We start from the raw sequence: 21,958 nt of genomic DNA, 5'->3' as shown, positions 1-21,958 counted from the left end.
GATGTCAGAAGCTTCATTTTGAAACTAGAAAATTCAATGGTGCAAAAATCCTGTGAGTGAACAGAGGAGGAGCAGTTCAATTTGGAGTCTCTTTTAGAAGCTTAGTGCTACATAGCAAGAAGACAATCCTGCTAATTTAGTTTCTAGCGTGGTATACAAATCTAATTCTGATCTATAAAGAAAGGTATCACATACAAATACCATACATTCTAGACTTAATCTATGCTGGTCAATTGCTTGAAAATGTAAGTTATTTTAGAAAATTTCTCTCCCAATCATCCCAAAGAAATTGGAGTCTAAATTTTTCTTTTGACTGACTTTGGCTTTTCTTTTTTCCAGTTTACTGAAAACTGCTTGTTGGAGATTATATTGTATTGGAGATTTCTAATAACCAAATTGTCTTCAAATAATTATCTTATGGAAATGTGAGGTAGATTCTGACATGTTTTCTCATTCATTTATAGCAATTTAAAAAACTATGGTAGCACAGAGTCAGGTATGTAATTCAGCAGAATGACTTGGTCAAACAGGTCCAATTCTGCTGGCACAGATATGTGTGTTTGGTATCCCATTGGAAGTCTTTCTCTCAAGCCTAACTATTTTTCCTAGGGAGTTACAGACAAGGTCTTCCATCTGCTGCCTGTGAGAAGCTTTTTTAGCCCAGGTCTCCATGCATGCCCAGCTGAGTTTGGCAGCCTCTTCCAGCCCTGCCCTCACTGCTGGTCTGGGCTTTGTCTCTGAGGGTTTGACATGGTGGCACAGGAAAGCTGAGTGTGCTGTGATGGACTTGTTCTTGTATCAGTTGAAGTTCTGCTCTGGGGTAGTATTGCTGCTCAGAAGAGAGAGATGCACAGGCTCAGTACTCTTTTTGACCATGTTAGTGATAGACAAAGTCAGCCCGTTATTAGATGTTACATCTCAATGTAAAACTAATAAATACAGGTTCAAGTCAATGACTTTTTATTAGTGATTGCATCTTAATGGGAACTGGTCAGTATTTAAATTAATGCATATTATAACCTAAATATGAAGTCGTTGTATGATAGCATTTTTTTATTGGATAGATATTTCCCAGGCTTTTCCTTCACTTCAGTAGCCAATGTTTGACCTCATATTCTTTTTCCATGCTAGGCCTAGTCCAAAACCAAATCATGATTATGAAAGGCTGAAGATTCAGTGTATGAAGGCCATGTCTGACCTACAGTCTCTGCAGAACCAACACACCAAGACACTGAAAAGGTGTGAAGAAGCAGCAAAAGAGGCAGATTTTTATCAGTAAGTATTAGTAAAGCTGTACAACATAAGAGTTTACCAGTCTGTGCTAGATCAAAAACTATTAGAACATGGTAATCAATTAATTTTTTAATGCTGTTTTTCCATCTGAATTGCAAGATCAATGCTTGAATCAGAATTGTGGAATTTTTTGGATAGTTTGGGGGTTTTGTTTGTTTTTAAAACAGTAGCACACAAGGAGATTTGTTGTTTTCATCTATGTTTTGTTCAGCTGCTGCTCAGCTGAGGGGCTCAAAAGTGGGATGATTGGTGGGATAATTCCTGATATCTCGAGAATCATCGTATTATGGCATTTGTGTTTGCTTGCCTGCTTTTAATGGCTGTGAAATGGCATTGACAGGTGGCATAAATCCCTCGTCTCTTCTGATGAGGTTTAAGAGTGCTGTGTACTTTCATGTATTTTCATACTTACATCCCTGTTTGTTTCTGGTTTTGTGTTTTTCCTGCTGCTTGGAATACACAAATATGCAGAATTGAGTTAGTTTGACCTGCTTTCTTGGTAGGAAGCTCATGCTTGAAATGAATTGCTCCAGGACTTTGTCCTTGCAAGTTGGCCTCTAAAAGCATTTTTTGTGTGCCGTGACAGCACGTTGCACAGTCGGCTGCTGAGTGACCAGTCCCAGCTGAAGGAGGACATGGACACCTTGAAGAGGAAGAACACACAGCTGGTGAGGGAACACAACCATCTCCAGCAGTCGTGTGAGGAAATGAAGAGACTCCACGATGAGGATCAGAAGGAGATCACAGACCTGCGTAGCCAGCAGCAGCAGGTGAGCTACAGCCTGGAGTGTCTGTGCTGGAAGGGATTCCTCCTTTCATAAATAGTATTGCTGCCTTTTATGTCTTACTGGTTCTGAAATAGCCTCCTTACCTTGTACAGTATCAGGGGAGACAGTGACATCTTGATTACTAATTAATTTTCTTTGTATAACTGGAAAAAAGAGAATAAGGGATATTTAGATGCAGAGATGAAAAAGTGTACGTGAGGATTATATATGCATGATATTTTTTTTAAGTGGGTAGAGAGGCATCAAAAATCTAACTTAAAGTTGCAAAGTGATTAAAAAGATGACTTTTTTCCTAGGGTATTATTTTATGGGACAGGGCTTACTTCAAACTTGCATGCTATGTTTGTTGTTTGTTTTTGGGGGAGAACCACAAAAGGTTGATTAATGTTTTGAACTTGAAACAAAAAGAGACAGAATTTTCAGGACTGGAAGAGTTGGACATTTCAGAACTTTGTATCACAGGCTGTCTCCAGGTCAGCGTTGTTCACATGTTCTGAAAATTTAAAAAAAAGAGTAATACTAAGGAGCAACTGGTTGTATCAGGTCAAATTTTAAAAAGAGTAATGCTAAGGAGCTACTGGTTGTATCAGGTCCACTATTCACCTATGAAAAATTCTGTTCATTTAGTTAGAATTGTTACAGTAACATGTGGAATGGTCAAACAGAATATCTCCGTTCACTGTGTGTACGCTGATTCACAGGGCAAACTTGCAAGTCAAACATAAGGCTTCAGAAGCAAAATCTATGCAAGCCAAAATAATTATTTGCTAGGGTAGGAGGGGCAAAGGTCAAAGCAAGCTGGATGTGCTGAATGGTACTTTAGGAGGTGTTTGAGGGTAGTGTAAGGAGGAGTGAAGATTTGTTACTCCTTTTTATCCATCTTTCTAACACTATCTTGTGAGTTCTCCTGTGAAACTGTTTAGTGGCCTGGTTCAGAAGACTGCAGAAACGGTTTGCTGTGTTAGCCTGAGCAAGTAGTTTGACTAGTCTGTGTGTCAGCAGGGATGCAAAGCCTCTGAGAGAAGGCTCTTCTATTTTGTGGTTCTGTCCTGAAGTTTGAAATTATCTGGAAGCGCAGAGGGAGGCTGAAGTATCATTTTCAGGATTGATTTAAAGAAATCCAGTGTCATGTCAACATCATGATTAAACCTTTAAAGAAAACTATGTATGTGACTCTTAGTGGGAAAATTGTGTAACTCCATTTCTCAGCTTGTCAGAGTGAATCATGGTGTCTTGAAGGGGTGCCAAAAGTCTTATCTTGTCCCTGTAATTTCTCGTATGAATTAGTCTAATTCTGTGTTGATCCCTCTGACGTGTTGTTTCGTTGTCAGGCCATAACAGAGTACATCTTGGTGGCCTCAGAGAGCAAAAGCTTTTGATCAAATTACTTTTTGTGTGGGATTGTCATGGATTTGCTGTGTAGCAGCTGACCAGCTTAAGTTTCTGCTGCTCACATATGAAGTTTCGTGTTGCCACGGCTGTGTTCCTTGGGCCAGCTGGGACTATTTACTTTCTTTCACACTGGCATTTTAAATGGGAGACGTTTATTGCAGTGGTGTGTCCATCTTTCTCTGGCAAATCTCTGTTAGCAAGTTTATGATGAATTCCATCCAATTTCTTGTATATTAGTCCTTCTTTTCTTTAATTATTTAGGGTGTTTTCAACATAAATATATTCCATTATGTGCTTTAGACAGTGAGAAGTGGTTTGTTTCTGTTTGGATTCTTCAATAATTTGTTCTCAAACCTGTTCTTAAACTCCTTTGGGAAGTAGTCTTCAGGAAAATGGCTTTCTTGGGTGGTTTTAAATCTATGTATTTACATTTTACCTATGCTTACAGCTTACTACGTGTTTAGCTTATTTGAAATGGTTTACTGAAGCGTGCTGGCTAATCATGTATCCAGCTCTGTGTGGGATATGTTACTGAATCCATTGAGGATTGGGGTGGATTTGAAAATAGCCCAAGTGCAGTGTTGTTCCAGGCCTGCTTTATGAAGACTCACTGCTCTTATGTATCTTGGTTAGTTAGAGGAGGCCAGTGCGAGGCTGAAGAACTTTTGTCTGTGTTGTCTTGCCTGTGTAGCAAAGTGGATTGTTAACAATGACAGTTGTTAGCCACCACCTCTGGGCAGTGAAGAGAGGGCAGTGTCTTGCTCTCCCCTTTCCTTCTGGTCTGCAGGCATCCAGGCTCCTCCATGTTCAGCAACTGGTCCTTACTCTGAATGTACGATGCAAAAGAAGATACTCTTTTGCCAATCTGTGCAGGATAGCTGCTATGGTTTGGGTTTCAAATTTTTATAGAGCTCATGTTTTCTGTCTTTTTTTCTTCTAGTGCTTTAATACTTTTTATTTTCAGAGAGTTAGGGACATACCTTTGTAAGCTAATGTTAGTATTATATAATTCCTGGCACCTCTCTATATGGAGCATTCCTTTTTCTTCCCACTGCTCCATCAGGGCCAGATTTCAATTTAAAAGGCAAAACTAGAAAAAAAGGAGCATAGACTTAAAAAAAAAAAAAAAAAAAGAAAAAAAAAGGGGGCAGGAGGAAGCTAAGCCTTTAGGCTTTATTTCAGGCATATTTTTTGCCTTTTGAGAATGAGCAGTGACTAAATTTGCTGATGCTCATTAGGGCTTTCTTATGTTTTTGCTGGTCATGCATCATCAGTGTTGTGATTTACAGCAAGATTCCTATGTTGATGTAAATTAATTTAAAACTAAGATTCAGGTCAGGCTTCATTCACGTTTAAATGGATTTTTCTCATCCTGTTCATATTTTATGTATGATTTTTGAAACACAAACCTCTGTGGGAAGTTCTCAGATGAAATATTGTATGAATATTAAAATAATATGCCTGAGTGTATAGCATATTTTGGGGGGATTTTATTCTCATTAGGTTTTTAATTATTTAATTCATTCTTAAAGGATGCAGGCAACTTATCGTGAATGCCACCTAGTGGGCATCTCCTAAATTACTACTTTCATCTTGGTCATCAAGTAGTGATTACCTCTTGGTAAAACTACAAGTACTTCAAAACCAGTATGGGTTTAATGGGCGTTCATAGCAATTGCCATTAAAGAGACGTTTTTGTACACTTGGGCACTTGTGATAAAGCAGACTTTTAACTCAACAGAAAGCAGATGTAATAATGCTTAGAGTAGCTGTAGCACTTAGAAGAGGTTCAGTCTTTCCTTAGTCATTACAAAGAATGATTACTGAAATTGGCTAATATGTTTTTGTTTTAATTTTGCTTCAATTTTGTTTCTTATGTGTATATTTTAAATCAAATTTCTTGAACCGATGAACAGTAAAGGTTATTGATAGAGATCCTGGCATTTTTTAAGGTTATGAAGCAAAATGGATCATCAGAGATACTAAATAAACTTTACGACACAGCCATGGACAAGCTGGAGGGTGTGAAGAAGGACTACGATGCCCTGAGGAAACGGTACAACGAGAAGATCGCGAGTCACAACACGGATCTGAGCCGCCTGGAGCAGGCTGAGGAGGAGAACAGGCGCCTTCAGAAACAGATTGACATGCTCATGAAGCAAAGGGACACAGCCATTCATTTCCAGCAGCAATACTCATCTTCTCTTAGGAGGTATAACCAAGTTTTGATACCTTTGAGGTATCAATTCTAATGTAGCACCTTATTTTCATTGTGGTAGTATCCCAAATACCTTTGTAATCTTTTTTCTAAAAGTTTTCTGTAGTGTATGTACTATTGGTGGGTGGGATGAGTAAGCATTTGTATTTATATAAAATTTTCTGGAAGGTTCCAGAATGTGTGATGGGGATGTTAATTTGAAAAAATGGTGCATTTTCTTAAGAAAATAATTTGCCAGTTACAGTTTTGGAATTGTATGAGGAATTTTAACTGTTGTTTAGCTTGTGTGAGGAAAGGTTGCTCTGCTTTTTAAGCTATGTTTGTTTTATAGTCTAACTAGAGTTTTGTTAAACCTCAGACTTTGTTCCAACCATACTCTTTAATGCACAGTGAGCCTGTATATATATATCTTTATTTAAATACTAAAAGCAAATCAATAAGGGAATATAATTTCTAAAGGTATTTTGCAAATGAAGCTCTTCTCAAGCATAAGTTAACTTTTTATGGTGTTAGAATTGCAGACTGTGGGGGACTGAGACAGGGTTTTGGGCTGGCAGCAGAGTTCTCTGGCCACAGGTGTTTGGGACTCATGCTTCACTGACAAGGTGCTGCTATGAGCAGCACAAAAAGAGGTGCACAGACACTGTCATAGCACATGTACCCTCCCTCTCTGCTCCTTCTCCATACCAAGCCTATGCTGTTAACAATACGGGGTAGGGAGACCATCAGCACACACAAGGACCATTAAGAGCATCCGTGGGTGTGTTAAGAATGTTTTCATTGACTGTTAGGGATGATACACAACTCCCACAGACCAAAGCCAAAAAATGGGGGTTTTCCATGTTTGTAAATGGTTTCTAATAATTGTTGTGGTTGAGTCCTTAAAGAGGTTCTCTAATATTCCTTAAGGTTTGCTAATATTCCTAAAGCAGTGGTTATTTTGCAGCACAGAGAATACATTTTCCAGGAAGTTCTGTGTGGTTTTGTTTTACCAATGGATGCATTTGGTTACCCAGCCAAATCCTTAATGTGTGAAAATGGGTAACAAGTGTCTTACTGATGTTTCCACTTGTTTTTAGGTTTGAATCAGTGCAGCAGGAGCTAAGCAACGCCACAGCACAAAACAAAGAGCTGCAGAGAGAGATGGAGCGATTACAGTCAGAGGTGACAAGGTTCAAAACAATGCAGCTGAAAGCAGCCAAGGATGCAGAAAAATACAAGGAAGAAAGGGATTCGGTTTTCAATGAGTACCGCCTCATAATGAGTGAGAGAGATCAAGTAATCAAAGAGGTAGATAAGCTTCAAACAGAACTGGAGCTTGCTGAGTCCAAGCTGAAGAACACTTCCTCTGAGAAACGTGTGGCCAGTGAAGAGATGGAAGCTTTAAGACAGGTATTAACCTATTGTTTTAATGGGGAAGGGAAGTGAGTATATGTTGTTGGTGCTGGAATCAGTAATGTATGACTGATTAATGGAAAATAGGAATCCACTGCAAAGAGGAAATTGTGTTCTGATGTTTTCCTGTAGCAGTTCTTTTTGCTATCAATTTAGCAAGCTTCCATGTTTAACAGAACCCTTTCCAGTTGAAATTTGCTATTCACTGGACTTAATTCTGTTCTGCACATTATAAATCCTTTTCTTTGCTGTGTTAGTCTTTTATACCTTCTTAAGTAATGCTCTCTATAGTAATATACCTCTAAATCTTCATTATTTTTCACTTTTAACCTCTATAGGAACCACTGGAAACTATCTGCTGTGGCTTAAGACGGTACATGATCAAGTCATCTCAAATACTTTTGCAAAGCCTGTGCTGACATGCATGTTCCTACTCATTTGCCCTTCTACTGCCTATAAGTTAAAGAGGATATTTTGAAGATTTTTTCTTTAGAATTCAGGCATGCCTTAAAGCGTATGAAACCAGAACTTTGTATTTTTTTCAGCAATACATTCTTGAAATGCTTCTATCACACCCATGTTAGAATGATGCTGTTATGATTTCCAGAACACAATTTGCTGCTCAGTTTCATTTCCGCTGACATGCATTCACTTGACTATTTGTTTACAAATACTTAATTTAGCATGAAATAGATACAAGCAAATGTATTCCATTGCCTATGAATCTCATTTTACTCTTTTTGCAGCATTACACCTGAACAAAATACTCTTACAAAAAATTAAGGTGTGGAGCTTTCTTTTAAAGAAATAAATAACCATTTTTTGAGGAACATAATGTGGATTGTGACATGTAGCATCAGAGCTTCTAAATATGACTAAGTTCTGGTTTTAAGAAGTCATATTTTTCAGCCCTGCATATTTATCAGCTCAGTAATTCAGCTCTACAGTGAGTGAGGTTTTAAAATGTTTCATACCTCTTCTACTTTCATCAAAGCATTTAAGCCAGTTGAAATGTCTATTGATTTCAGTGGGATCAGGGTAGGTTGGGAATACTCATGGAAATAGCCACAATTAGTCATTCTGCTCCAATTTGTTATATCTGTCATTGTGGCACTATGAGTAATTTGCCAAAGGTGCCTTAAGGGGCAGGGAATTAAAATTTTAAATACGTGGGTATTGACTTAAAGGGATGTTTGAACAAGAATCAGCAAGAGCCTAGGTCTGGTGAGTCTGGTGCTGGCAAGGCAGAGACATGCATTTTTCTTCACCCTCAGAACTGGCCCTTCAGAAAGCAGAAATAACTACTTCTGTAATGTTCTAAAAGGTGTAAAATAGTACTGTGAGTTGTCTTTTTGTCTCATTTTTGATTCTGTAGCTATGACTCTTCTGCTTGTGAAGAGGTATGTTCTTGTGTCATACAGTACTGGCTTGCTGCAGCTGTGTTCAGTGCATAAGGGATTTTCTAGTTCTGTCAAGGAAAATGTTTGAAACATTGAAAAAATGTATCGATCAATGTATTGATTCACTTGAAACAGTATCCTGAAACATGTGCCCATGTAAGTGGGATAATCCTGTCAGGGTTCTGGTGCTCTCTGAAAAGGCAACTTAATGGTTTTCACTTTCCTTGTGACATATAGCACCTTTAAGTGCCCTATTATGTAGTGCTCATTGATTGTTTGAAACAGCACTGAACCCAGTTAGGTAATTTTAAATGTAGTTTCTTCCCTGAAGTTTGTGTTTGCTAGTGTACCTTTGTTGTCCCAGAGAAATTGTAAAGCATCTGAAATGGAGAACAGGTTGATTTGCTGAGGCATTGTATCTGAGCAGCTACTGATGAGCTCAGACAGTTAATATCCAAGTGAAACATGTAACCTTTTATTAGTCTCACATGCCTAAACTTACTGGTTCAACAGACATCTAAAATGTACTAATTTTCTTGTATTTATAAATTATAGAAGAAATCTTATGATTTTTGCACTAACGGACAGTTCTGGATTAACTTCTCATGAACTCAGCCACTGTAAGCGAGGGATTGGATGTTAGAGATTTCCCTCTCTCCTTTCTGCAGTCATGTTGGTTGTTTGTTATAATCTTTTGCTCTGGCAAGTACTTAGAATGTTATGTTTCATTTCAGTGATAGCCAGTTTTCCCCTCTGTTTCTCAGATCTGTTATATTTTGTCCTTATGTTTTATTCAGATATGAGAACTTCCTTAAAACATGAAAATAATTCACAAATCCAGAATCATTCAACTCAAACTGCTCTACTGTTTTCAAACAGAAGCTGTTCTAGTCAGTGCCAAATGGTGCATTTCCCTTTGCTGTCATGTTGTAATTTTGTGCAAATGTCACAGGAAAAAAGACAGAGGTGAAATTTTTCCCACTGACCACTGGAGGCAATGGCTGCTCTTACTCAGATGGTTTATACTGAACATGCTGGATTAAACTGTGGTAGTGTGTGTTTTTTTTTCCAGTCACTTTAAAGTACTGTAAACCCTTGTTTAATGAAGGGTTTGCTGAGAACTTTCCCTCTGCCTTGGTACCTTTCATCTCAGCTGCTTGTGGGAAAACACTTAATATTTTTGTGTAACTTCTACACACACATTTGAATGTACATTTTATACAAACTTTAGTTAAACCATTCAAAATGGTGTTTTCAGTACTAAAACTTGTTTGCACCAACATACAGTTCAGGGATTTTCCTCTCTTCAGAGGTACTGAGCAAGGAGCCTGTTACAGGTGTTGAAAGCACTTGGGTGTTCTGGTGATGGAGATTGATTGACAAGAGTGATCCATTAATTCCAGTGTTTGTCTGCTACTCCATAGCAAAAATGGGTCTCTTAATGTCATTGTTAATAGTCTGACTGGTCTTAATTAGATGCATCTCTCAAGAGCAATTCTTTTAGTAAAGCAAAATGCAATTGTCATCTGTGCTGTACATACTTAGTTTAATTATTTGCAAACTGTAGAGGTAAATAGAATGAAAATCAGTTTATGACATTATATCTTTCTATCCTTAAGCACTTGAACCCCTTTTTCCTCTTGCTTCTGAAATGTCAGCTGTCTCTGGTAAGCTTTTTGTGATCAAAACACGGATAGTTTCCAGCTAGAAGTGCCTGTTAGTGGGAGGACTTCTTTGTAGCCATTGACTGAATGCTTCTAGAGAGCTGAGCCATATGAAAATTTAGTAGCATGAAATGGCATTTTTTCAATGATCCATTCTTGTAATGGAAGTCTAATTTAAATAATTTTAGAAGGGCAGATTCTATTTTAGAACACTTCTATTTTTGTCTTATCTTTATTATAATGCAGTTGAATTCCACATTTAAGATGTTCTGTGATTCTGCTTTATAGAATATTATAGTCTTATCTTTGAACATTCTGTAGCACGTTGTTATCTTAATGGCATATTATAACTTTAATGGTCCTCTAAAATTTATGGAGAAGCTGTAAGATGCTTATGTAGCTGGGTTGTCTAAATTATTTCAGTCCTGTAAAATTGTTTAAAAATATTTGTAATATATTCTTACTCTTTGCTGTATTTTTTATTTTTTAAACACCAACACAGTCTGGTTAATAACCTTTTCTCATTTAGGTTCCTCAAAGCTATGAGTGCTCCCAGAATCTTGCTTACTTTTGACAAAGCACTGTGCTCGTGTGATGGTCTGATATTTTCAATACCACATTTAATATTCTTTGCCAGTATTTACTTGTATGTAATGTGATCTGCTCCCATTGTTCAGAGCATTAATGGTAAACTCTCTAGACTTTTAAGGTGTCATGACATGTATCTAGTTGGAAAGATGAACTATTTCCTTCTGAACTTAACCTACTGCAAACAATGGATCTTGTTTTAGGAACTGAACTCTGCTCTAGTGGAAAGAGATCGAGCGATTTGTGAGAGGAATGAGTTACTGGAAAAATACTGTCATGAAGTGAAGGACAAAGCTGAGGCCCAGAAGGAACTTGATCAAGCTTGCAAGGATATAGAGACAGTGAAGGAAGAAAGAGATGTTGCCAGAAAAGAGAGAACGGAAGCTATCATCCAGAGAGACCATCTGCTAAGGGAATATTATCAAGCCCGTCAGGTATTACAAGTCTCCACAGATGCCTTTTTCTTTCTTAGCTTAGTTGAGTCACTAATTTGCAAGAGGATAAAGGTCTGGGCACATTGGGAGTTTTCCCCTTTTTCTTCAAGTTACTCTTAAATACATACATGTGCACATATGTTCTTCAAGACCATAGTGACAGAAATTCTTTTTTGAAAGAAATACCGTTGTGCTTCACATTAAGTTTGTGTTTGCAAATATAAATAGAAGAAGTTTAGATTTTAACCGAATTCTAAGTTAGTAAGTCTAGCTTCATGACTTTCATTTATATTCTTGAAATTAACCACATGCAGTTGTTTGCAAGCCTACAGCTTGTGGTACTGTTGTAGTTGGCTTGTGTTATTGTGCTGCAGGCTTGGAGTTTTCTCTGTGTATTTGTCTTACTGTTGTAACCATCTCTCTTGTTCAAAATAGAGCATTTTAGAGGGACAAGTTAACTTTAGAATAAAGTAATTCTTATCTAAAACAAGAAGCATTAAATAAAAACTTAATTTCAATTCCATTGCTCTCCAATTATATTGCTTTGGAATTAAGGGACCTGTATGAATCCCATGTCTTGAGATTCTTGTCCCAGGGTAAATAACAGGTGTTAATGCAGGAAATACGTGTTATAACTGCATGTAGTAGTGTATTCGATTTCTAAGTATACTTGAGGGGTTTTTTTGTCTGCTAAGTAGAAAAAAATTGAAGCACAGAATGTCATGTCTGAAATATTAAACGTTCACTGATGTTATTTTGAAGTGAGGATTCTTATTCGTGTAGTTAGACAAATTTGTGTGCTACTGGATGAAATGCATTACAGCAGATTTTATATTTCCTCTTACCCCCCAAAGTTGCTGTTAAAATAAATGGATATTTTTCATCAAAACATAAAACATTGAATTCACCTGGCAATATATATATTCTAAAAGCTGTTTGTGCATATGTACCTAAAAATTGTGCCTAAAATACTTATCTGTGTTTCTTAATTCCTAGATACAAGATTCTGCTACCCTAGACATAGAAAGAGCAAACAAAGAAATTGAAATGCTTCGGAAACAATATGAGGCAATGTCACAAGAACTAAAGGAAGCTGTCCAGGAAGCAGAAGTAGCCAAGTGTAGGAGGGATTGGGCCTTTCAAGAGCGGGATAAGATTGTTGCAGAAAGGGAAAGTATACGGTAAACAACTGCTAGATGATACTTGAGTCATCTCTGTAACACCTGCTGTGCAGTTAATGCATTTCTAGGATGGCTGGGTTTTGCCAGCACCCTCTCTGCATTAGCTGGCACACTGTAATTTGTTAAACAAGTGTGCATCTTACAAGAGGGCATCTTACAAGATCTTTGTCTTTTTCTGTGCTTCCATAACCAAAATGTTTTTAGTAAATACCATTGAGTCTAACAGCACTGCTGTGTAGGAACAGCCAATTGTGCATTCTTTTAGGCATGCTGTACTTAATCCTGCTGTAGCTGTAGTCCTGCACATAATTCTTTACCTGTGGGGCATGCACAAAAAGTATTCAACATATTTGCTACTAAATATATCTAAGGAACTAAGGGAAAATACTTAAATAAGGTTTTTTTCTGCTAGTTTAAAGAAGATAAGTAGAAATAAGGTTCTGGAAGGGATGAAGAAAATTTGTTATCTTGACAAGCATTTCCTTAAGACCTAGCATATGTAATTTTTTTCTCCTTTATTCTTTTTTATTTTGCAGATAGATAAATACCTTTTGAAACTGCTCTTTGAAATTTTACATTAACTGTACAATGTGGTAAAACCAGTTTACTTCAATAGGGTTTTAATTAACTAGATTGAAACTTTTTTCTTTTGAAGAACTCTGTGTGACAACTTGAGGAGGGAAAGAGACCGGGCTGTGAGTGACTTGGCTGAAGCTCTTCGCAATCTGGATGACATGAGAAAGCAGAAAAATGATGCTGTTCGTGAACTGAAGGAACTGAAGTAAGAGATCATTTCATTAGAGAAATGATCAAATTGCATGAAAGTCTGTGATAAAAACTTTACTTTTTTAGCTGTGTTCTTAAGTGAACCATATGTTGTTATAGCTGTAGGCAGCAGGTATTCACGTTATTATGTGTGGAAGCATTGCCTATATTGTTAGTTATCATGGATGTTATTATGCTGGACAGTATCTATTTTATCTTATTTATGGTACTCATAGTGTAAGCTTTGTGCTGTGGAGATATAATTAAACAATTTTGGGATCCTTTCACTGCAGTCATATTAACTGCAATTTAATTCCTCTCAACTGTTTACTCACTGGTTTATGGGAGGGGTTTTGCCATTGCTATTTATCGTGGCCTACATACTGATGGAGCTCATCTGAGGGTGAATTAAATGCATTTTGGAAGATATGAGAAACCTAGCTGTGCACTAAGTAATGTAAAAATATTGCAAAAAATCTAAGCTATGTTAGGACAGCATATAGAAATGGAAAGCCAATTTGATAGCAGACCAAGAATATTGGAAATACAAGCTCGGGGAAATTTTTGACACAGCTTGAATTTTTGATTTAGAAAACCAAATATAATCTGGATAAATCTATCACAATCATAACATTATTTTTCAGTTTATTTAAAAGTGGGTTGTCTGTGGCTGCAAGTAATAATTTTCTTTGCCTAGGGAAAAGATGGAAAATCAGTTGGAAAAGGAGGCCAGATTTCGTCAGTTGATGGCCCATAGCTCCCATGACTCAGCCATAGATACAGATTCTCTGGAGTGGGAAACAGAAGTGGTAGAATTTGAAAAAGACAGAGTAAGTAAAATACATACACTGCATTATCTTGTGTATTGGATAGCTCTGAAGCCAATTATAATTTTCTAATACTAGGTAAGATTCAAAATACTATTTTAGTCTTTTTAGCTCTTTATTGTTGTTTGGCAAGGAACCAATGAGGTGCACATGTAGGCAGCAAATGCAGTTACAGCTACATGAAAGTAGTTGATAAAACCAAGCTGTTATATACGAGCTTTGTAATTTTCTTCATATGCATTATAAATAAAAATAGTTCCTACATCTAATGTTGCAGGGTACCCAGGTGCATGTAGTACAGTGTTCTTAAAGTTTGTGATACACTGCAAACATGGCAGTGCTAAGGCAGCCAAAACTTAAGATGTGAAGTAAAGTGTGATATTAGAGGCCAATCTTTTACAGGCAACAACACTTAAAATCTATGCATAAAATAGTTAATGTTTTACACTAAGTTATTTCTCTTACTTTTGCTCAGATATGCTGATTGGAAATTTTAAAGTATTAGAAGTCCTTATTCATTGTGAACATGTATTTTGTGGCAATATTACTGTTCAGTTTGAAAATCTGGGATGAAAGGAGATGCTAATCTCTTGCTTGTCTGTAGAGGAAATTAAATCTCTTTTATGTTTTGACATATTAAGTAAAGTTCTTATGTTTAGCAATCTAGATAACCTCTACTTCCTCTCATTATCCTGGTAGTATTTTCTTCCATGTAATTTCACTTTGTTTTCATTGTAATATAGAATTTTTATTCTGCTGCTATATATGTAACTCTTGTATGCTGTTCTATTTGAAATTTTTGGCTGGTACATCACGTTGTTAATGGTAACTTTTTTGAACACATAAAACACACGGGTAGTCTTCCAGATTGTGATTAATTTATAACAGCTTCTGTATATACTAGAATTTCTTTTTCATTCCTGAATGACAAAATTTTGTGATTAAATGTGTCAAATTAAATCCGTTTTATTTTACTGCGGTATTTGGGGGTTGTCTTTTTCTATGCACTCCCAATCTGTGTTCTGACAGTGCATCCTTACGAAATAACTAATACATTCCCATTTTGACACAAAAAATATTATTAAGTGTTATTATGTTTTGAAATACATATTAAAAAGATAATATGAACTGAGTACCAATGTTGACTCATCAGAATCACCATCTGTAAATTCTTTCTGGAATAGTAATTCCCCTTTCACCACGCTTTTTCAGTGCTTCTGACCAGCTCCATCAGGCCTTGCCATCTCTGTTTTAACTGATAACTAAAAATTTTGCTTTTCCATTGTCTGTAAAATTGATTAGCAAGTCTAGTATATGACATTCCTGTGATAAACAACATTGCAGGCTGATGAATTTTCCATTCATGTGCAGTTATTTAGTTATTCTTTATTTTGAAGATTCTTCTGCGTGTTTGCATCACTGAGATCAAATGTGTACACTTTGTCATTTGAATGTGTTTTCCTTTTCTAAACATAGGGATTACACTTGCTGCAATCAAATTATAGTAATAATATTGTGCCAACCTTGTTTAGATATATGGAAAAGTCTTTGCTGATCTACCAGCATTTGAATTCCAGAGTCGAGATTATAGAGTTCAATACATTTCAATCCTTTTATTTTTGCTTAAACTTCACCTGTCTGCTGAAACTCATGTTCTACATAATCACTCAGCTCAAAACTGAGAGAAATAATACTCACTTTCAACTTTGATGCTGTGTAATGATACTGTGATGTCTACTTGATCTTTATTTTATGGCAGCCTAATGCTCTTCCCTATGACATTTTTGTCTTATATAGGACATTTGTAAGAATCATGAGAATTTTAATGTATTTTTGTTATCTTTACCTCAATTTATTTTCTGGTAAATATTCATCTTTTTGCATGCTTTATCTTCAGCTTTTATTGGGCATCTCTTGTACTCCCTGAAGACTTTATACTCTTCTGATTTTGAGGGTATAACTTGAACCATATTTATACATCTGATTTAGACTTTACTTATTTTTTTCATGTTATATTTTAAATTTCAAGTATCATCACCTTTCAGTATGCTGACATGGTTGATCCAGTAGACTACTTCAGGCAGAGTTTTCTAATTTTTAGAAGTGTATTATTTAACAGTGAAAATAGCAATCACAAATCAGTTTGTGGTCAGTTGGTCCCAATTTACTATTTTTGGACCATTTTTTTTCCTTACAGTGACCTTGCCATTTACCAAAGCAAGCACTACAATAAAATTTCCCTGTTTGGTTCAATGACTGATCCATTGAAGATGTTTGCCACTTTTCACATCAAGAATGGTCTGTTTGGGTCAGGCTTGGTAGAATATCACCTCTAAATCTGTATCTAGAAATGGTCCCCCAGAATGGTAGAGATGTCTTTCCTGTTTACTTATAGTCTCTAGTCGTACCACAGCAGAGGTCTTTCCGAGTCCACCACTAAGACCCAATGCTATTTCCTTACCTTTATAGTTGTTTTTTCCCCCAGTAATGCCCATTCTTGGGAATCATGTCCTTGTTCTCTCATTACACAACCAACACAGTACATTAAAACAGGTTGTGTGAGTCTGAATGTGCTTTTTCACATGCTCAGCTGCTTTTCTGTTCCTTTTTGGTGAAGTTCCCCATTTGTATTATGTCAGCCTTAATCTGTGAGAGAAGGATCATTCTAATGCCAGAGGATGCCCATAACTGATGGAATTGGGAGCTTATCTATTCACATACAGAAAATAAAAACTTGCCTGATGCAGGAACTCTAAATATAAGTACATAGTGCAAACATGCAGTAATGACTCTTGCTAAGAGACAATGTTTGCCAGTGCAGTTGAATGACTTGTTAATAATATTTACTAGGATGATATGGACTTGAAAGCACTGGGTTTTGATGTGGCAGAAGGCGTGAATGAGCCATACCTCCCTGGAGACTGCGGGATCTTCGTTACCAAAGTAGACAAAGGAAGTATTGCTGATGGTCGATTAAGGTAGGGTTTGACTCAGGAAGATACCTGTTGTTTTTTGTGGTCATAATAAACTAAATATGAGCATATTGGAAATTTTCTTAATTATTTTAATTTCTTGAAGTTCTCTTTTTTAATCATTTGCCATGTGTATCTTATTAATGTTTGTTGGGAAATCACACCGAGAACACCAATGCCTACAAGCATTACAGAAATTCAACACTGTTTGACTCAGCACTTAAAACTCAACAGGTTTTGAAATGTTCTTTTGTTGCACTGTATCCCATTTAGTCCATTATTATCTCCTCAAGCCTACATCTATTTTTAAAATTTTGGGAAAGACATGAGGATAAGTTATTGAGGGAGGGTGAGAGAAAAGGGGAGTGAGGCGAAGGGTCATTTGCAACAATCTCCTGTTCTCGGTGTTGATAGAAGCTTTTTAGTGAGCTCTTCTCAGTACGAAGAGTTGGTTTTGAATAAGTGGTCATTGGTGAATTGAGGATATACTTTTCCTAGTGAAGTGCAGACCAGCAGTCCTGCTTTTCCTTTAGCTGCTATTTATTGCTTTTTCAGGAAAGGATAAATCCAGATAATGAAGGATTAGTTTATTGAGATCAGTTCTGCTGCATGCCTTTTCATGGAATGTTATTCATGTGCTGTGTCCAGCAAAGTGTGCCTGTAACACTGACCTGCTTAATTCTGTGTATCTTCCAGAGTGAATGATTGGCTGCTGAAGATAAATGATGTGGATCTTACAAATAAGGACAAAAAGCAAGTTATAAAAGCTGTTCTAAATGGAGGAGGTGTTATTAATATGGTGGTTCGAAGAAGGAAGTCTTTAGGTGGGCGAGTGATAACACCTCTTCACATCAATGTTTCTGGACATAAAGGTAATGACTATAAATGATACATGTAAAAGGCACAAGTTTGTTCAGCCAAATAAGGCTTGACATAAAGATATATGTTCTCTGAGCCTTTGCTTATATCAAACTTAGACTTTTACAGCATCCTAGATAGGGGTTTTCATTAATATTTTCTTTAGCAAACTAAGAATGCTATTATTGATAGTAGCTTTATTCTGTAAGTACAGGTTTTCTTTTTGTCCTTGGGTAGGTTTTAGTTAATTTTTCTTTTTTTTAAACAATTGTATCTCGTTAACTGCCTGTCTGGAATGTTCCTGGGGGCATAAACAAGTCTGTTTAACCCAGTTACCCCGTCTTTGTATGATTACATTAATTTTTGGGATATTCAAAATCCTTGTTTTCCCCCTCTTGTTGTAATTTCTTTGAAAGGGTTTTTAGAAATTGAAATTCAGTTGGTCTGGTAGTCATATCTCTTTCTTGTGCCGGCTGGTCAGACATGCCATTTGAGCAATATATTTGAGTTGTAGAATCAAATTTTTTTGTGTATTTCAGATAGTGGGGTCAGTCTAGAAAACGGAGTATTTGTTGCTGCTGTTGTTCCCGGAAGCCCAGCTGCCAAAGAGGGTTCCCTTACTGTGGGAGATAGAATAATTGCTGTAAGTCGTAAAAATGCATTTGCCTTTTTAATTTTTTTGGAAGTGTTATCACTGATGCTACTCTTTAAGATGCCAAATATTCCAGTTAATTTTCTCACTTCTGCAATATTAAATCCTTTTTGTAAATTCACTAAGTATTTTTTCTAAATTATTGGTTTTGCATGCTGAGTGATGAATATAATGTGCAGCTTCTTTCCTGAGTTTAGTTCATATGACAATTTGTCGCAGAAGCATTAGCTTATCCTTCACACTTATTATGACTATATATGCATAATATCTGTGGTTATTTTATTGACTAGGAAAGGTCAGTTCCAAAAAGGCATCCCTTCATTGGATGAAAGGTTTCTTGTCTTGTGAATTTTGGTACCACAGCTAGACTAGTGTTTTCCCTGTCTCAAAGATCCTCTACCTTAAGATCCTCCCTACCTATTACCTTTGATTTACAGATGTCTGTTGTGGTTTCTTTTGTGTGTAGATCAATGGCATTGCACTAGATAATAAGTCGCTTACTGAATGTGAAGCTTTGCTACGAAACTGTAGGGATTCCCTTACTCTGTCACTCATGAAGGTGAGTAGCACAGAACTGGCACAGAATTATTTTAGTTGTTCAGGGAAGAGTATATCAAAATGGGAAAAATAACCATCTGGATGCATTTCACTGGTGGTACACTCCCTCAACAGTTACTTGCAAAGTAAGGCTCTTGTGCCATCTAGTAGGAAATGAGACTGACTTAATGTTTTCTTTCCCATTTGATTGCTGGTCACATGGAATGACTCTTATCACAATTGCTTGCTGCTGCTTGGGTTTTGCTTGAGAGCTGCAGCACTTGTATGTGAAAGATAAACTGCCTACTGTCTAAAGAAAGTTAACTTTTAGTCAGGAGGGAGTTGTGCAGAAAACTGAGCTCTTGCTGTCATGAAGATTAAGTACAAGGCTTTGTTTTTCAGGCTTATTTCTATAAAATATTTATTCTGTTTTGCTTTTTGAGTTTAGAATCCCATTATTCTTGGCCTGTCGCATGGATTTTGAGAGTCATAATTTCAGATCTAGAGAGCTTGAGGTTTTAAAGTAAAAACATTAAATATTTGAGGGGAAATGGGCAATGCAAGTTATCTTTTTAACATTACTTATTAGAGGCAGACGCAGAATGCAGGTCCCTTCACTTTTGGTTCAGTACTTTTGCCACCATACGGAGCTGCCCTTTTGGAATTGTTCTGAAAATGTTACAAAAAATGTTCTAGCTTCATTTATCTGATGCTCTGTGCTTTGAATTGTAAGACATTATTAAGTGTGTATTCAGGTATATGTAAATCAAAGAGGCCAGGGTATGATGTGTACTAAACAGGTATCAGCCACAAGAATAAGGTGATCACATGTGGTTTTTGTTTCAGGTTTTTCCTCAGAGTTCCTCTTGGAGTGGTCAAAATATATTTGAAAATTTGAAGGATTCCGAAAAAATATCCAACTGTAGAGTTCACGCATCAGAGATACAAGTACAAAATAAAAGAAATCTGAAACTGAACAGCTCAACCCAGACTGACATTTTCAATCCAGACATCATGGATGGCAAGAAGGACCAGAGTGATCAGGGCAGCACTTCATTTTGCGATCACAAACCTTTCCCTAATAATACATTACGAGTAGACTCTCGTAGGAACACAGTGCACAGTTGCCATAGTAATTCGGAACACAGTCTCAGCTCCTTCAGCCCAGAGACATATGGGGACCAAGGCTATGGAGCTGTTGACATGGACAGCAGGAGGCTGCCTTATGAACCTGCAGGAACTGACTGCATGATGGTTGAGACAGCATTTGACAAAGGACATGGAACTAAGCATAGTGGTGGGACCTGGCCAAAAGTCATGGTTAATATCTCAGCAACAGAAACAGAAAAGTTCTCTGTGTACAAAAAGCCAAAACAAAGGAAATCTATCTTTGACCCTGATACTTTCAAAAGGCCACCAACTCCTCCCAAACTGGAGTACCTTTCCCCTAATCAGGTGACAGGCCATTCACCTCAGCCATCAAAAGCTGAAGTGGCTTCAACTCCTCCAACTCCTCCTAAGAGAAGTGACTCTATCAAATTTAAACATAAACAGCAGGCGAGCTCTGCATCAGAGTCTACAGTAACAACAGGATCACCACCCACCAGCCCAGCCACTGCCCAAGCTCCGGTTTCCTTGGTACTTAAACAGGACTCTGCTACTCTCAAGGGACGCAGCAGGAACGCTGGGCATTATTATCGGGAGGAGGGAATTGACTGCACTCACCTATCTTCAAGGAAATCCTGTGAAGATGACATTGGCTTTCAAAGAGTTGAAGAGCCAGAGATTAAAAGACCAAGGCCAAAATCGGCTCCTGCTTTGAGGCATAAAATGACCCCTGTGCCCATTCCTAATCCTGCACTTCAGGTAGAAGCTTGGTATATTGAAGCACAAAACTAGAGCCCTTGAAGTGTATTAGCAGTGTGGTTTTGGATGCCCAGTTATGTACCAGAGCAGGAGAAGCATAGCCTGTCCTCAGAATCCAGGTCCCCTGAGCTCAGGCTCAGTTGGCACTTGGCAGTATCACAAAATACAAAACCAGTTTGTGGAGTTCCAGTATTTAACAGGCAGTGGTAACCATCAAGCAGGAAGACAGGGTTCTGCTTAACTACCATATCTTGGGTTTTAATCTGCTGGTTAGAACATCTGGGCTCTTGTATGTTTTAGTTAACCTGAAAAGACATAAATAAAAATGCAAAGCATCAGCTTTAGAAAAACTGAAAATAGGGTATATGAAGTTGTGTAAAAGTAAGATTGGTTGTCCAGATCACTGTACAATTCAGTGGAAGAAGGTATACCATCCATAGTGTTGGTTTTTTGTAAGTCTTTCTATGTGTCTAAATAATTTTGTACCTCTTATCTGAAATTCAGAGGGTGTTAGGCCCATTACACTGTAAAGGTGAAATATTTATTAGAACATGATGCAAGTTCAAAATCACCATATAATTTGTTGGAATAAACAACCCTGCTGAGAAGGTGGTGGGTCATGTCTTGACAGAGTAGATGGAAGAAAAATTTTTTGTGCTCTGGGAAGAAGCAGCTATTTAGACTCATTATATAAAGTGACATAATCAATAATGTTATTTCAGGTCAACTGCCTCAGATTTGCTCAACTGACAGAGATTTGTCTTTCCTAACTGAAACCCAAAGTTTATAACAGTGGTTCTATTTTTATATAATTAAATGATAATAACTTAGAATTTCATATTCTTTTCCCTTTCTTGTTTATACCTGCATAATCCCACCCTGTTCACAGAGTTTTAGAAACAATACAGATGGCAGAGGTGAATTGGAAGTAGTGCAGGGTTAGAGCCATTTCCTGCAAAAATACTGGTGATAAGAGAATAACTGGCAGGGTTTTGTGCCTTTTTTCTGGTCTGCTTCCCTTGTGTTTTGTCTGCTTCCATTCCTTATGCATTTCCAAACATTTTTAGGGAAAAATAGTTATGGACAGCTTTAGTGTAAGCACTTCTCAGCAAAAATGAAAATATACCT

General features: G+C 37.1%; 1 protein-coding gene across 4 annotated transcripts in view; it reads left to right on the top strand.

The window, feature by feature from the left end:
* DLG5 (discs large MAGUK scaffold protein 5) overlaps positions 1–21,958 on the top strand; it is a 97,173-nt gene that overhangs the window by 51,049 nt on the left and 24,166 nt on the right. For all 4 annotated transcript variants that reach the window (XM_085064010.1, XM_085064011.1, XM_085064009.1 and 1 more), the window contains exons 4-16: positions 1,132–1,275; positions 1,880–2,063; positions 5,426–5,685; positions 6,771–7,083; positions 10,942–11,172; positions 12,169–12,353; positions 13,009–13,134; positions 13,816–13,948; positions 16,796–16,923; positions 17,614–17,789; positions 18,315–18,418; positions 18,894–18,986; positions 19,811–20,830. In XM_085064010.1, coding sequence (XP_084920136.1) covers positions 1,132–1,275; positions 1,880–2,063; positions 5,426–5,685; positions 6,771–7,083; positions 10,942–11,172; positions 12,169–12,353; positions 13,009–13,134; positions 13,816–13,948; positions 16,796–16,923; positions 17,614–17,789; positions 18,315–18,418; positions 18,894–18,986; positions 19,811–20,830 — 3,097 coding nt within the window. The remainder of the gene's footprint in view (positions 1–1,131; positions 1,276–1,879; positions 2,064–5,425; positions 5,686–6,770; positions 7,084–10,941; positions 11,173–12,168; positions 12,354–13,008; positions 13,135–13,815; positions 13,949–16,795; positions 16,924–17,613; positions 17,790–18,314; positions 18,419–18,893; positions 18,987–19,810; positions 20,831–21,958) is intronic.

The sequence above is a fragment of the Lichenostomus cassidix genome, chromosome 6 (assembly GCF_008360975.1).
Source record: "Lichenostomus cassidix isolate B80296 chromosome 6, HeHo_3.0, whole genome shotgun sequence".
Classification (NCBI taxonomy): Eukaryota; Metazoa; Chordata; class Aves; order Passeriformes; family Meliphagidae; genus Lichenostomus; species Lichenostomus cassidix.
This window is presented reverse-complemented; position numbering and strand designations above follow the sequence as displayed.